Below are 16,388 nucleotides of genomic sequence, written 5' to 3'. Positions count from 1 at the left end.
ACAATTTGCCCAGTTAGTGATACAGCCACTAAAGTCATTCATTTCTTTATTCATTCAGGAGCTGGAAAGCCTGAAGATTTATCCTGTGGAGGTTTTAGCAGGACTGCTGTATATGGGTGACCAGAAACAGGGCATGGACTCCAGTATCCTCAAAGACCTGAAAATCAGCGCTTTCATCAGCATGTTACAGAGTGACACTCAGGAGTAAGGCAGGACTGGATGTGTGAAACATTATTGAGGAAGAGTCTGAATGACGTGTCAAGGTGGTTGTTTTTGATACTTTTAGATCTCAATCCATAAAGGGGAACCAGACCGTCCTCAACATCCCTGTGGCCGACTCTGTGGCGTCTGATTTATATTCAAGTTTTGAAAGGATTTGTAGTTTTATTGGCAAGTCGTGCTCCCACTATAGTTAACAAGCTTTTTTTAAATTGTTATAAATATTTTCTGGTCTCATTTATAGAAGCAGGGAACCAATTAATGTTCTGTCTTTTATTTTCAGATACACACATCAACATGGGCTCTAAAGTCCTGATAGTTTCCAGGCAGGGCAGGAGCCGCTGCAGTGCTGTAACCATCGCATTTCTCATGCACCACCTGAAATACACACTGGAGGTAGGTGGAGCTCATACTGTTTGGCTTCAGTGGGTGCAGAATCAATGACAAAGTGGTCTTGTTCAAAATCAATAATCAATCATAGCAAGAAAATTAGTTTTGAAAGCCTCAGACATGCAACCAGTCGGTATCTTTTTTGTTAACAGCATGGACAGAATGTACAAATTTGTGGTCTTTGTGGGAGTTTTAAAATCAGTGAATCATCAGCTACGTCAGTGTAATACACCAAAGTTTATTATTCTGCACAGTGTCATTCAGATGAGTTATTATCAACAATTAATAGTGCAATAGCCCAAAAACTCTCACCACAAATTTTCAATTTTACAATTTTGTTCATGTAAGAATCAAACAGACCAGATGCTTACAAACTTATGTTAATAAGTAAGCTTTAGAGGTGTTAAGCTAAGTGTTCCCACTGCTTCCAGTCCTTATGCTAAGCTAGGCTTACCACGTCCTGACTACAGCTTCGTATTTACAGGAATATGTAGTTAGTCAGTGGTTTGTCATTGTGGGAAATAAACTTGTTAATTTTGTTGCTCAGATTTATTGATAAAATGTGTAGCTGGAGCAAGCAGCTAATTAGCCTAGCTTTGAATAAACACTGGAAAAAGTTGGAAACAGCCCGCCTGGCTCTATCCAAGGTAGCAAAAAACTGCACACCAGCACCTCTATGGGTCAATTATAAACATGTGGTCTTTAACAGACATGCTAATGCTACTGCTTTTACTTTGTTCAGCAGGCCTGGACGCACCTGCTCAAATGCAAATCAAGCATGAGGCCAAACAGGGGGTTTATGCAGCAGCTGTCTGAATGGGAGCTTCACAAAACAGGAACAAAAGTGAATGATATCTTTGAGCCTCATTTTTAACAAAGGACATGACAGCTATGATGATGATATGGCTAACTGCTATTGACTTTATGCAATAAAAGCAGCAGTAAAAGTTAGAGGATCTCTTTTGTGTGTTACTATTTGTAGCAGTGCAGGTTTTAATAAAACTCATGTGATGTGGTAAAATTGTGTGGAGGTCAGCAACATTATAGTTTCTACAAGACATTACATTTATCTTTTCAAACTCTTCCTTTATTTCAAAATGACTCATCAAGGATGTACTGCAAATAGACATAGTCACCAAATTTGAGAAAACAAATACTGGACAGTGTTTTTTGTATGCAATGTATATTATTGTACAAGTTTTGTGCATGTTTTTTTTTTGTTTTGTATTCATGGGGAAAGTAAAGTCAGAAACAACATCATTAGTTGTATTTCAGTCCATACATGTATCTGCCAGAGGTGCTTACAGTATTGAAGATGATAGTTTCCCCTGTCTTCAGAGTTACATAACATCAGCACTAAAATTAGAGGCCAAATGCCAGGAGTGGCAAAGAGTTTACCCTGAAATTTACCTTGAAGGTGACACAGCGACTTATATGCAGATAACTGACCAAACAACCTATGTTTATAAAATAGCTGTGTGTCTGTTTTAAAAGTCAGGACCATACTTAAGGGTTATATGGTCAAATCCTGCTCATGACATAATCTGCCTGACAGGCTGAACTCAGGGCAAAAAATATGGCTCTCATGCGATTGCTTAAAGGTCCTGCTGCTGATTGGCTGAAAGGAGGAACCAAACTTGCATACGACATCAACAGCACATCTGATTGGACCAACCAGTTGCCAATTAGCACGTTCAACGGACGCAACGTAGTGAAGTATGCAAGCGTCAGCTAACTTACAACCAGAAGTTCTACTTGTCTTTCAAAATAAAAGCACGCAAGCTATGACTTGAACCCAGCATAATCTATTACGCAGCCAAACGTAAGTTAATGCTTTAATTTTTTTAAAGCTGTCCAAGAGAGATTTCTGAAAAAAAGGGGCAACACTAAACTTTTAAATCCAACTAAAATAACAGTATCAGATGTCGGTCTTTTTTCTCCTCAAAATTAGTAACAAATGTTAAGACATTATCAGGAAATCATTGGCCATTTATCCAGAGCTGTAGACTCTAAAATACTTAGCTGTTTCATGCGTTTATTATGAAGGCTGTGACCGGAAGTCACACTCGTCCCTTTGTTCAATTGTGACAGCAGTTCAACTGTTGCACAGCGAAGCGTGATTATTTCCCAACTCCAGCAGGCTTCCCGATGTCACAGTAGAAAATGTTGTTCAGTCCAACGGGTTTAAGTGAATGTTTACGCGAATGGGAGGATTTAGAGAAGAACCACCAACAAATTCAGGTGAGTTAAACCTGTCCTCGGCCGTAACGTTACCTATGGAAGTGTGCCCTGCCCCGGGTAAGCTAACAGCCGGAGTGGGTGGGCACCACAGGCGACTCTGCTCGGTATCCGCCCTCAGCAGCTAAAGATAATTTTAATGTGACAGAATAAGTGAAGACAAAATAATAGGAAAAGTTGGTGGATGTTTGACTGTGGACTAACTGCCGCCGGAACGACGGTCACGTTGTCCAGCACGGCACTGTTTTGTGGAAGCACCATGACACCAAGAGTGTCAGTTTGATGTAATCTGTTACAATCAACACATAGTCGTATTGATCATACAGGGAATCTGCGAGTTGACAATTGTTGGCAGCGACGACATTTGTATAATTTACAGTTGTCGGAAGCAGTCAGATTCTTTCCACAGTAAAAATAGGCTTACTAACGTCACACTGTAGAACTTCTCTGTTACAACTGCAGACAGACTCAGTTACATCTGTAGAAACTGTAGACATACTCTATTAGTAGACGTACTCTGCTACATATGTAGACACACTCTCTTACATCTGTAGACAGTCTCTATTACAACTGTAGAAATACTCTGTTACTTCTGTAGAAATACTCTTTCACAACTGTTGACATACTGTGTTACAACTGCAGACATACTCTATTACAGCTGTAGATGTACTCTGTTACATCTGTAGGAATACTCTTTCACAACTGTAGAAATACTCTGTTACAACTGTAAACATACTGTAGACATACACTATTACAACGGTAAATGTACTCTGTTACATCTGTAGACAGTCTCTATTACTGTAGAAACTGTAGAAATACTCTGTTACAACTTTAGAAATACTTGGTTACAAATGTAGACATACTTCGTTACAACTCTAAACAGTCCCTGTTACAACTGTAGAAATACTCTGTTACAACTGTAGAAATGCGCTTGTTACATCTGTAGACATACTTAGTTACATATGTACACATCATTAATAGATGGTAAATGTATAGTTAATTCAAGTTTAATTTGACGTTATTTCGACAAACAATAAAATCCCTAATACAGCACTTCATAAGCAATTATTTAATGTAAAGTTGCAACTGATGTTTGTGAGACTTTGTAAGTGGTTAATAAATACTGTGTAGTTTGTCTTTAAACATTATTTGGATGGCTATTAAAGTTGCAACTGATGTTTATAAACTTTTACAATTGCTTAATAAATGGTTATTAATGCATTGCATAATTTCTTCACAGCAAAATAACTAATAAACAGAAGTGTATTAACTTTAAATTCACTATTTATTAATGATGGTTGTTAAAATGTGTTAGCATTTAATTTATAACAAAACATAATATTTTATAAGCTCATCATATGTTCTGTATGAAACATTATTGGTAAAGTAATGAGTTGATTATGATTTATGAAGTGGGGTAAGTGTACAATATTTCCCTCTTAAAGGTAATTTATTGAATACCATAATACAGAATATTAAACCAATGGTTTGTAATTTTTTTTCCCTTTTGACCTCTTATGAAAAAGCAGAATCTAAGTGCTTCAGAAAAGTTGTATCATAGGCTACATTCACACTGCAGGTTTTAATGCACAATTCTGATTTATTGCTCAAATCCGATTTTTTGTTCGGCTGTTCACATTACCTCTTTAAATGCGGCCTGTCTACGGATTGCTGTGTGAACAGCTCACGCCCCTGAAGTGACCCGCATGCGCAGTTGATCATTGATGACATCACGCCACAGCGGTGTTTACGGAAGCAAACATGGCAACGGCAACCGGTAACGTGGGACTGTATGGCTTAATGCTAAAAACAGTGTGTGGCGGCAGCCGGCAAATTTGTGAGCGGGTGATATCACGAAGGACGAAGAGGAGAAAGAAAATTCATACTTTAATGATGGCTCTATGCGGAGCAATAGCGGCAACATCCGTACAGAGGAGTATTTGGATGCGGCGTCAGAGCCAGGAGTGGTGGGATCGGAATGTGGCTGGTTACACCAAGCAGGATCACTGCTGTCCTCCATGTTTGTTTTGATTATGTTCGTGGCTCCCGCTCGCTCCCGCCTGTGGCACACTTTTTTTTCAATCAACTTTATTTGTCATTCATTTACAAAACAGTGCAGCGCGGGTCAGAATGACGTCAAAGTCGCATTAAATGCGACCTGGCTGTTCAGATTGCTCGCATTCAAAAAAATCCGATACGTATCCGATTCAGTACCACATTTAAATGTGGCCTGAATCTGATTAGAAAATGTCAGATTCAATGCGACTTGTGCTGTTCACATTGTCAAAAGCAAATCAGATATGGGTCACATATGAGCGAAAAAATCGGATTCAGGTCACTTGTAACTGCAGTGTGAACGTAGCCTTAAGCAGCTCCACCAAAGAGACTCTTAAATGTATTAGACTGTTTCATATAAATAGCTGTTTGAGGATTGTGAGGTTATTGAAGATTAAAATGAGAAGGAAAGAAATACAAGATATCCTCAGATTCATGTTGTGACACATTAAAGGGGCCTGACCCTAGGCTGGGAACCACTGAATTAAACTACCTAAGCGTAAAGTACCTAAAACTACCAAGCTGTCGATTTACACTCTAATCATGTAATACATAATATATCAGCTACAGAGGAAATCTTTATGCTGAACGACTACTTTACTTTTGAAACTTTAATTTTTGTGCTCATACTTTTATACTTGAGCTCGACTTTGAATGTTGGACCATGAGTACCAGAGTATTTCTACATTGTTGTATTAGTACATGTACTACTCCCCTTTAATAATACTTACATTCTGTAGTGTACATCAGTTCATCATTTTTAGAATCATATCATACTGTATGCTTTCTATTTAAAATCTTAATCTAGTAAGTAACCAATATTGATAGCTTGAGTTGAAAAAAAATCTAATATTTTCTCCAAAATGTACCTTGAGCAAATGCAAGGTACTTAGTTGCATTCCACAATGGTTACTTGAACTCCAGCGACATGTCAGACTGTTGAATTATGAATCGAAAGTGCTGAAAGTGCACCAGAGTACGTCGCTTACTGTGTATTTCAAAACATGATCACAATTACAACACAGCAGCTAATTGTGCAGCAGCTGTTGAGCAACTGTCATCGTAGGTCACATTTTTTGTGAAAAACAATGAGCCTGTGTCTGAGCATACCAGAGCAGGCACATCTCACACATATACCTTTAACTAACATGCAGCGACACAGTTCAACCTGTGTAGGTTATCATGGAAAATATAAACAAAATGCAAACCTATTGACAAAAGACAAACAATACCGAAGGACAGGATCAGGTTACTTCCTTAGTAAATGGTCATTCTGGCATTTTTGCCAGTTTTAGCCGCTTTACAATAAATCCTGGATTATTTACATAACAACTTTTCCAAACTAAACCTTTTGCACGTATTGAGGCTTTTTGTGAAAGGTTCCATGGCATCGTCCTTGTGTCCTCTCTACCTTGCCGATTTGTGAATGAGTAAAGATGACTTTTTTTCTTTTTTCTTTTCAGGACACCCATCGTCTATACAAGCATAAACTTGAGGAAGTGACCAAACTGCAGGACAGCTGCTCCAGTGCTATAGCACGCCAGAGGAAGAGACTGAAAGAGCTCACTGTGTCACTGAAACAGTAAGTATTGATCGGCAATTTCATTCAGAAGACACTGGCATTTGTTGTGCAAAACCAGGTCATGTGCTAGATAACTTGAATGCTCCTGTTAATGGTCTCCTTGTAAAAGCCAATAAGGGTCAAGCTTGGCCTTAAATTCTGTCACATTACTCTGATTCTCAAACATCTCCAATGGGTAGCTCTTTATTACAGGTTCTAGTGCTCAATTGTCTGGAGCTTGATAGTATGTCTCACAGGCTTCTTTATATCTCTGGAGAAGAGAAGCCCCGTGAGTTGGGTGTATCAGCAGTACAGTAACAGAGTGCCATGTCTACTCAATGACTGTGATCTGTCTTTGGGTTTATCGGGTTTAAAATGTTCTCCTACAATGTTCACTTAAGAGGATTTGGCTGTGGTAATTTGGAGTGTAATGGTCACAATGAACAAGAGAAAAAGCAATAAATAAGTACTGCAGGAGTAAAAGAATCATGAATAAAAATAAGACATTCACAACAAAAAATATGTTGAATGTATTTGTGTTAAAAGAATGTGCCATTGTTCACACAGTGCGAAGTGTATTAATTTTTATTAGATGCAACTAATCTATGTGTTTTCGATTTGCTTTTTGCTCGTAAAAGAGAGGAAGGAGAGGTAAAAAGGTTTGATAAAAGCTTCATTTGCATCTGAATTTAGAGAATCTGGGTAATTAGTAGACTGTGAACTCCAACAAAAATCAGAAATCTTTCCTATGCGTGGGTGGTAAACCAGTGAGGGATTATAATCTTCACAGGTATTTTCAAGAATGTTTTAAATTAGTTTTTTTTTCCTAATATTAGATGCAAAGAAAATCATCCAACACCCAAATTAAGTCCAGAGGACGTGGATGCCATCGCTGAAATCAAGGACTCCATGAAAGACAGAGCAAATGCTTTCTCTGAGATGGAAGCTTTTCTGCCAAAGAAAAACGGGTATTTGAATAACACTAGAGTGTCATAATAGGTTTTCAGCATATTTACCATTTAACTAACAAGCAACAACAAAAAACTGATACAGTTTAAAACAAGAAAACTATTAGAATGTTTACGATGTTAGCATTGTGACTGACTGACTTCTCTTCCTGTTTAGGTTATACCTCACTCTTGTTTTGGGAAACGTCAATGTAACACTCCTCAACAAACAGTCAAAGTAAGCCGCATCAATTTTTTTTTACGCTCACAGAAGTATCTTTCAAAGTGCATATAAATAGCATTTCTGTACACTTGACCAAACAGGTTTGCCTACAAAGATGAATACGAGAAGTTCAAGCTGGTCCTCACGGTTATCCTCTTCGTGTTCTCCTTCACATGCCGTTTTTTATTCAGCTACCGGTAAGATTTCAAAGCACTTTGTTTATCTTTGCAGCCGATTCAACTATTTTAGGGGATTGACACACATTTGATGCTCTAGTGAAGATTTACACAAACAGAATTATTAATTCATGGCTGAATGTTGCAGGATTTTTTAAGGCTGATCAAAATTTCAGCGTTAAAATCTACAAGTGTCTTCTTTTTTATATTTTTTACATAAAAGCAGATTACATAAGCAAATACTAATAATGAACCCTTGTGTTATATTTGGTTTTTATGACCGATGAGATCGAATGACAGCATGAATGAATGAATGAATGAATGAGTTTGTTTAATTATTTCCATTACATGTGTGTGTTAATTCGGTTGTGGTTTAGTTCTTTATTTTCCTTTTTCTTTTTGCGTCAGAGCTCTAGATGCCCTGTTTAACTTCCTGCTGGTTTGGTATTACTGCACTCTCACCATCCGGGAGAGTATTCTCATCAGCAACGGCTCAAGGTCTGCAACTGTCTCAACTCTTTTTATTATAATGATAAATGGTCACACTAAAAACCTCTTCAGGCTCTTTGAGGCACTTTAAAATCTTGAGCAAAATCCTTTTTTCAAAGTCAGAAGTTGATTCTTTTGAAACATTTTTGTTAGATGTCACATGGACTTAGAATCTAGAATAACATCATAACCTTGCCTGATGGTATCACGTCCAGCAGTACTACTGTGTCCTTCAGTGTCAGTCCTCCATGTTGTTTCAGGATCAAAGGTTGGTGGGTTTTCCATCACTATGTGTCAACCTTCCTGTCTGGAGTCATGCTCACTTGGTGAGTGATGTTATTCACTCTTCTTTACTCTACATTGTCACAATAACTTTACAAAATCTCATTCTAATATATCCATTGCTTGTGCTTACCATCAATCCATCTTTCCTGTCTTCTTAAGTGTCATAAGATTGGAGTTTGTTCTCCATTTTAACCAAGTGCTGTGTCTGTTCACAGGCCTGAAGGTGCTCTCTACCAGATGTTTAGGAACCAGTTCCTGACCTACTGTCTTTACCAAAGTAAGAGCTTCAAGCTGCATCTCAATTCCATGCTACATACAAACATTATGAAATACACAAAATGAACTAATCAGCATATTATACTAGTTTAGGCCAGTGGTTCACAGTGCATCTGGCTTGTATTAACACCTTAAAAAGGAAAAAAGAGGAATATGAGTCTAGACATTGTGACTGAACAAAAGATTTTACTCCATTCTCCACACTCCACCATAAAAATAGGGATTCTTGTGTAGCATCAGGAACTACAACTTGCATTTAGTTGGACAACCCTGTGTTGTAAAATGACGAATAAACTACCCTTGAACCTTGTTTTTGAAATGATTTATATAATAATATATGTATAACAACTACACAACACAAAAACTGATTTAAGGCCAGTAATTCTTCTTGATTTTGTTCTGTGTTCTGTTTGCAAAGTAGGCTTTGTCCAGTTCCTCCAGTACTACTACCAGAGCGGCTGTTTGTACAGACTCAGAGCACTGGGAGAAAGACACACCATGGACCTAACAGTCGGTGAGTAGTGTCTGTCACAAGTTTGTCGGTTTCTATTTGTAGTTGAATGACTTTGAAATAATACAAGGAGAAAAGATGTATGTGAACCACACATGACAGCGTATATTATACTTCACAGAACGACTTTAAAAGTACAGCCCCTTATTCAGCTGTACAATGTTTTGCTTGTGTGTGTCACCATTTTTATTTATTTTGAGGATTGCTGAACAAAAATGTTTGTGTTTATGTAAGGAAAGTGAATATAGGCATATATGTCTGAGTTCTTTGTCTCACTTTTTATATCGGCAATGTTCCCCTTCTTTTCTTGCGTCAACGATATGTTCTCTCAATTCAGTGACTCTTTTCTCTTTTCTCCTGATGCTCAGAGGGTTTTCAGTCCTGGATGTGGAGAGGCTTGACCTTCCTCCTTCCTTTCTTGTTCTTTGGTCATGTGAGTAGCTGTTTTTTTATTGGTGTACACTGCTAACATACATCTAGGGCTTATTAATGTAAGATCATTTTTTTCAAAGAATTCACAGAAATTACTTACTTAAAAAAAAAAAAAATAAAAAAAAGTTGAGATCAAAGTCTCATCTGAAGAATGCCAAATTTAAAGAATCCATTTTTTTCCAAGTCTTCTTTTTACAGCTTTCATTACTGTTAACTATTTCTCTTCTTTACAGTTCTGGCAGCTCTACAACGGCATAACACTCTTCAAGATGTTTCAGCTCCCAGAGTGTAAAGAGTGGCAGGTTGGTTCGCTGAAGAGTTTCAATCGTTAACTTTTGAAATTTAAATACCTAACCCAGGCTTTTAAAGTTATTTTGAGCAAATTCAAACGCATAGTTAAGAGTATAATGTGTTGCTGTTTATTTATGTTCATGTATCGTCTTATGCTCAAACTTCCTGTGTGATACCCAGCTTCTGTGCTTATGTGGCTATATTCTATCCAGCTATATAGTAGAACCCCCACTGACCTGTCACCTGATTGACTCAGTTTTCTAGAAATGTTGCACACCAATGGTGCAGGCCAAAAAAACCTCATCTCATTACCCAGTGTTGAAACCCCAAATCTTGCGTGACATGACAGTCAGCAAATGAGAAGTAGAGGAAGTTAGGAACCGTCTTAAAAGTGCTTTCAAAATGTCCGAGAGCTTTTTAGATTTTATGTCTCTAACTTTTGTTTTTGTCATTATTATTATTTTCACCTCAGACTTCATGCACAACCTCCTTTAAAAAATATGGTACTATTATGTTGTCATATACTTTTATTATTATACTATATTACAGTCAACCCCCACCTACACCACCTTTAACAGCTACATTTTACCACAGACACTAGACAAGCCTAATTACGGAACACAACATCCATTTTTAAATTTGGAACGGTGCAATTTTTGTTTGTCGTTATTTAAACTCAGTTAAGATTTTTGTTTTTGAGAAAGTGAGGTTAAAGTACAACTTTTGATTAGTTTGGGTACGCTGGTGAAATATTGTGAAATTAATAAGTAATGTTATACATTTAATTTTAAATACTTTGACGGTTAAACTTATATACATGTGCCTATGTGGAGTATGCATGGCAGTAAGAAGTACAGATGTGATTACTACACTGATCTTCTGGTTTTGTAAACAGATATAGGTAGTAGCTTGTGTAACAACATCATTTCCGCATTTAAAGTTTAAAAAGCTGCAAATCGTCTCGTGAATTTTACATTTTCATCATTGTATATTTTTTGTTGGGGTCTAGGTTGTGATGTGCGGCTGCTCTTACATGGTCCTCTTCATGGGAAACTTCTCGACCACCCTGGGAGTGGTTTACCAGAAATACATGAACAACCAGGATAAGCCCAAGAGTTTATAAAACTGGAATAATGAAGCGGGCAGAATCACCAGAAACCCTCCTGTTAATGGAAGAGAAAAAGTGCAAAGTTACCGCAGCTCTAATATTATCTTTAGAGCTTTTACCAATGTTATGATTGTTGTCCTTGTGGACCATTTACATGTTTTGCTACGAGTATTAATGTCCTTTTGATTTCTTATTTGTGTTACTGAGGGTCAAAGCAACATGCTGTACGGGTAGGCCAAAGATATTATCAGTCCGACAATCACTCCGACATATCAAAAAACACAACCAGGTATTCATCAGGGTTTGCTTAGTACCCCAGGATTTTCTGTCTTGGTCAAAAATGTACAACTCCAAAAGTAAATGTTACTGAATAAATAAATAACCTTGTTATTTGAATCATATTTATTTAGGGAGATCCGTAGTTTGCTACCCAGCAGCTGCTTTGTGCTGTAGCCTTACAGAGTGCTCAATAAAACACTCCAGCAAACTTTCTCAGAGGATTTCATTTCAATATGTATTTAAGGCCCAAAGATGCAACATTATCTAGTGTTTTACAAAAAAAATTAAAGCTAAGAGAAAAGCCCAAAATGTAAATCCACAGTTGGGTTGCAGAATGAGATATTTTGATTTTATTTTTTGATTTTAAACTAGATTAGATTTTCAGTCAATTTCTTTAACCCAAATGGAGATCTTAAACATTGTGGTGTTGATACTTTTACCACAAAAAAGGATAAAAGTATATCTTTGACCAGAAGCATAAAATATTTCTGTTATTCTCCTTCCAAATTTACAGCATTTGTCCCAAGACAACAGTCAGGTGAACATGTGAACATTAAAAAAAAATGACTTGTTGTTATAGTCTAATGTTCATAGGATCCTGTCCTAAACATGCTTCCAATATTTGTGATTGTGGGAAAAATCTACAGTTCTTGTTCCATGCAAGAATGTAAATGTTTATCAGAAGTGCTTAGTGCATTGCTGCATTATGCCACAATGACCACAAGGTGGAGGCGTTGAATTGTATTTACTTACAGTAAACACAACCCAGGTCCTGCTGTGTGTGTAAATACATTGAGTAAATTGAATCATCTTTTCTTTATTTTTGGACAAATATCATCACACTTGATCTTTAAGGGATTTTGGAACAAATTTTTGCAGATGGAGCGCATCTCCAGAGGATATTCACAGTACACCATCTGCTACTACTGAACTGACCTGAACTGAGAGTGTTTAACTATGGTGTTTATTGTTCACATGCAATCAAGGTCGATCGTTAATTTCACTGAGTAAATGTTACTAATCAGAGAATGGTACGGAATCGTTGTTGTTTGAACAAGACAATGATCAGGTCTCAGTGGGAAGGCTGGGCTCAGAACTCAAGGGCCACATGTACAGTCGGGACAGGAAGACCTTTTTCAATGTAAATCTGGCCTCTTTTTTAAAAGAAATTAGTCAGATCCAGCGGATGGAAGTAAGAATAAGAGGTTACTTGTGTAGATTTTCTAGTTTCGCTCTCAGTACAGGCCCAGCATACTGTGTTGTTAAATGAAAAGATGATCATCTGGTGGCACAAAATCATCTGAGAACTCATTGAAGGAGTTATCTGCACAGGAAAAAACCAACAAACAAAAGTGTAGATAAGCTGTAATGTGTATGAACATTACACAATCTATTGGGTGATTGATCATACAATTTATGTTCAGAATAACAAATACCTGTTACTAGTCAGTCTCATATACATTGTGTCGCTGCTGTACATACTCACAAGTTCATCAAATGTGCATTATTCAGCATTGTATTGAACTGCTGTTGAATATACTATCAATTTGTAATATGTACATTTGAGTATTCATTTGCCAGTAGACAGAGAGACAAGTAATGTAGGGAGAGAGAGCGGGCATTTAGCAGTTCTATGGTATTTGTGTTAAATATTCTGCTATTAGGGTGTCCCGAATCGTTCCATTGTCATTTTATTACTTTCACCTTTTCTATTTTTTTTTATACATAGCACAGATGGCGATTTACAGGAAATGGGATGAGAGAGAGAGAGGGATGTACACAGGTTGGATTTGAGCCCTGGCCTGCTGCTGCAATGACACATGTGCCTCTGCACATGGAGATCCTCGATCCACCGACTGAGCTAAGCTACCCTCAAGTTAGGAGTTTAATAGATAAAATGGATGATCAATGAAATAATGACACAAGAATGTCTGTTTCTGTCTAATCCAGTCAATTAAAAACTGCTTAAATATCAAAAGGCCCTCATCACATCCAATATGGCCATAAATCAGCCCTGCTCAATCAGTATGAGGTCATGCATGGCAGAATATATGAAAGATATACATCGCCTCATAGTATATTTGATCACATTGCTTATCCCAAATTTTGTATATAATAAATGTATATTATCAATTACCTCATTCACAGACATTGTGTGGCATTGCTTTACAGCAACTGTATATGTAAAGGTGTACTCACACCATCATCTTTACCTGGAGAAGACCAATGCATTCAAAATAAAAGAGTAAATTATTAACAAGACAGTGGATAGTGGCTATTTTCTAATGTCATTTTGTGCAGAAATTAAAACTTAAACAAGCTTTTTAATAATCGTTATAACCTGAAATACAGAATACAATGGATTTAATTGCAACTAGAGCTTATACGATAAAGTAGTAATTAAACGGCAATTAGACAATCCTAAAATATAGATTGAAATGGCTGTTTGGCTTCAAGGTATTACTATTTCTTTATAGGCTTGGAAACAGTGCCAGGTGATCTGTTTAATTTATTATCCTTACCACCATCAGTAAAAAACTGTGACTTTCAACGTATCATTCTGTGAGAAAAGAAGAGTGAAAAGCTTCTCATAAAGCAGCATCTCTTGGGCTTTATAATTTAAACATAACTATAGTGGAGCCGCAGTGCCAGAACACAAAGAAATAAAGGATGGGAAGAAATTTGCACATAAGATCAGAGGGAATAATACCTGAAAAATTTAAAATGGAAACCAGCCTCACTCCCAATTTATTACAGTAAGACTTCCCCCACTGCAGCGAAAAAGTCTTGGATGAGTTAGTTGCTGGAGGGCCAGGGAGAGCGAGGCTGGGCTGAACAAACGGGACGAGGAGCAAAGTGAATGGGGTGGTAGAAGGGAAGGAGGAGGGCTGGGTATTCTCCCAGCCTGCACCTCTTTCATCTTTCTCATTAAAGCTGGAGCAGTGGGGGCCGTTAAGAATGAGCCCAAGGACATGGAGATCGGGGACTGAGCCTGAGCCTCGCATCAGGAGGTTGAGAAGGAGGTAGGGGAAACAGCCAGAGCGAGCAGACGGGCCGCCATGTCAAACCCTCACCTCAAACTTAACCCACCTTCCCTCCGGGACCCAGATAAAGACCTCTTATCTGTGCTCACCTTCTCTCCCGGCCTGGGAACGACTCTAGCAGCAGCAGGAAGGCCGATGTGGGGGGGAGTGAGTCTCTGGTTGAGTAGGTCCAAAATACACAAGCTTTCTCTCAGCAAGGGTGTATGAAAGAGGCGGGCTGCGCTGATGAGTTTCCATCTGGGACAGTCTGATTAAAAGAGAGGCAAGGAGAGGAAGTAGCTCATGACAGAGGAGGTGATTGTGAAGAAAGAGTCTGAGGCTGTTTCCAGGAGTGGAAACTCAGGCGACTGTGATTGGAAAGCCTACAGTGAGACTGAAATCTTTATTTATGTGGGTGGATGTCTGTATTTTGTGTGGGGTTTTTTGTTATAGTTTTATTTGTATTGTTCTAACATTTTGGTTGAATGTCCAGGATCTTGAAAGTTTGCTTCAAGAGAGCTGATTGTATTTTTCTCAAGAAATCTAAAACGGTTTGAATTTGTTTTTTTTCGCCATCAAGGTATCTGAAGTTTTGGTTTACACATAACAAAGGAACTGACATTAACGGGGTGAAGAAATAACACTTTTGATGTTATTGTCTACTGAAGCTAGCATGCTAACTAGCTAGCAATGGCATATCCTGTCTTGTAACATCACTTGGCTAGAGGTGATGGGCTGATAGTTCCAGTATTTTCAGCTGGAAGATGTAAAAGCAGCGAGTTTGCTGTCTTTTCTAATACGTAAACAGAATAAACTCCCCAAATCTACAATTGGAGGCAGGGGCGCCGCCAGGGATTTTGGGCCCCATGAAAAGAAATCTAATTGGGCCCTTGTATAGGCTGGCAAAAAAAGTGATGCCGTTTTATATACAATTATGCATTTTAATGATATTTTTGACTATCATTCCCATATTTGTGAAAGAACAACATGACAGTTACATGGTTACTGCTCACTGTCTCCCTTGTAGTCCCGCATGCAGGTCTAATTTATCTCCACAGCTGTAGACTCACAGGTGGTGGCTTTGAATCTTGGGTGAATAAATACATATATGAGGCTATATGGTTGTTGCGATTGAATCTTCTGATTTCCAGAAATATAAACATTTCTCAGATTGTATTGAGAGTTGTATTGAGCAGTCTGCATGCACCAGAAATGTTCTCCTCTGTTCCTACTACAGAGCAGGAAGGTGAGAGTCCCAAACTACTGACCAAACACTCTATTTTAGTGATAGCTGAATTTGAACTATATTATAACGTTACACAAATACATTATGCTCTTTTTTATTTCAGAACTGTTTTTAATACATGGATTATAGGCCATTTTTATTGTATAACTCTCTTTTAACCCTCTGAAAATGATGGTGGATCATCTGGCATTAACATTACTGTCCTCTGGCCGTCACGGGCTCAGTTTTAAAGATTTAAGCCATAAGCATCGTAGAAATCTTGAAATTGAAATGAATCCGCTGATACCAAACATGTCATGCTAGCTTACAGGGAAAGGAGCTAAATATCGCTCCAAATTTGAACTGTTTTTACCACGAGGTCCGCGACCTCAACGTGAAATGATTACTTGTAATAATAACTTTCAGTTAGCACTTAATGAGGAATGACATGAGGATGAGGAACCTGCTGTTATTATTATTAGCTTTAACTCTTCTTAAACTGTGCTAGTTGTGCTCACCTTTCTTTTGAAAGAAATTGTGATGAGTTGTCTTCCCTCTCCTTGCTTTCTTTCCCTTTCTGCCTTTTCCTTTCGTTTAAGGCTCCCTGATTTTGCTTGGGGAAAGACATGTTGATGAGCAGCAGCCGCTCGTTGAGCTGTT

At 37.9% G+C, this 16,388-nt stretch overlaps 2 protein-coding genes and 1 long non-coding RNA gene across 5 annotated transcripts in view; 2 read left to right on the top strand and 1 right to left on the bottom strand.

Moving 5' to 3' along the window:
• The window catches only part of styxl1 (serine/threonine/tyrosine interacting-like 1), a 3,180-nt gene extending 1,620 nt beyond the window's left edge, over window positions 1-1,560 (top strand). The window contains exons 5-8 of one of the 2 annotated variants that reach the window (XM_030438601.1): window positions 59-204; window positions 287-390; window positions 503-615; window positions 1,355-1,560. In XM_030438601.1, the coding sequence (XP_030294461.1) occupies window positions 59-204; window positions 287-390; window positions 503-615; window positions 1,355-1,483 (492 nt within the window). In that variant the 3' untranslated portion in view covers window positions 1,484-1,560. Of the gene's footprint in view, window positions 1-58; window positions 205-286; window positions 391-502; window positions 616-1,351 lie in introns of both variants that reach the window. The other variant, XM_030438600.1, reaches the window with a different exon arrangement.
• The window catches only part of LOC115594496 (uncharacterized), a 19,304-nt gene extending 2,916 nt beyond the window's left edge, over window positions 1-16,388 (bottom strand). Inside the window, exons 1-2 of the long non-coding RNA XR_003986499.1 lie at window positions 16,247-16,388; window positions 14,614-14,771 (exon numbers count right to left, since the gene is read on the bottom strand). This is a non-coding gene — a long non-coding RNA (uncharacterized LOC115594496). The remainder of the gene's footprint in view (window positions 1-14,613; window positions 14,772-16,246) is intronic.
• On the top strand, window positions 2,661-13,408 carry LOC115594493 (transmembrane protein 120A-like). 2 transcript variants are annotated; one of them, XM_030438598.1, is made up of 12 exons: window positions 2,661-2,850; window positions 6,366-6,484; window positions 7,300-7,431; window positions 7,589-7,648; window positions 7,735-7,830; window positions 8,218-8,307; window positions 8,559-8,624; window positions 8,799-8,860; window positions 9,278-9,373; window positions 9,739-9,803; window positions 10,036-10,104; window positions 11,103-13,408. In XM_030438598.1, the coding sequence occupies exons 1-12, from the start codon at window positions 2,773-2,775 to the stop codon at window positions 11,214-11,216; spliced, it is 1,047 nt and encodes a 348-aa protein (XP_030294458.1). In that variant the 5' UTR covers window positions 2,661-2,772; the 3' UTR covers window positions 11,217-13,408. The 2 variants fall into 2 exon arrangements, with proteins under 2 accessions (XP_030294458.1, XP_030294459.1); XM_030438599.1 differs by having other exon boundaries at window positions 2,662-2,850; window positions 9,281-9,373.

Source organism: Sparus aurata, chromosome 13 (genome assembly GCF_900880675.1).
Source record: "Sparus aurata chromosome 13, fSpaAur1.1, whole genome shotgun sequence".
In the NCBI taxonomy this organism is placed as follows: domain Eukaryota; kingdom Metazoa; phylum Chordata; class Actinopteri; order Spariformes; family Sparidae; genus Sparus; species Sparus aurata.
Note: the sequence above shows the minus strand (reverse complement) of the source record. Positions and strands in the feature narration are given on the sequence as shown.

Excerpts from the sequence above, each read along its gene's own strand:
- LOC115594493 (XM_030438598.1), top strand. The coding sequence starts at position 2,773 with ATGTTGTTCAGTCCAACGGGTTTAAGTGAATGTTTACGCGAATGGGAG. Across the intron at positions 6,485-7,299 it reads CTCACTGTGTCACTGAAACA|ATGCAAAGAAAATCATCCAA; the intron begins GTAAGTATTGAT and ends TCCTAATATTAG. Across the intron at positions 8,861-9,277 it reads GACCTACTGTCTTTACCAAA|TAGGCTTTGTCCAGTTCCTC; the intron begins GTAAGAGCTTCA and ends CTGTTTGCAAAG.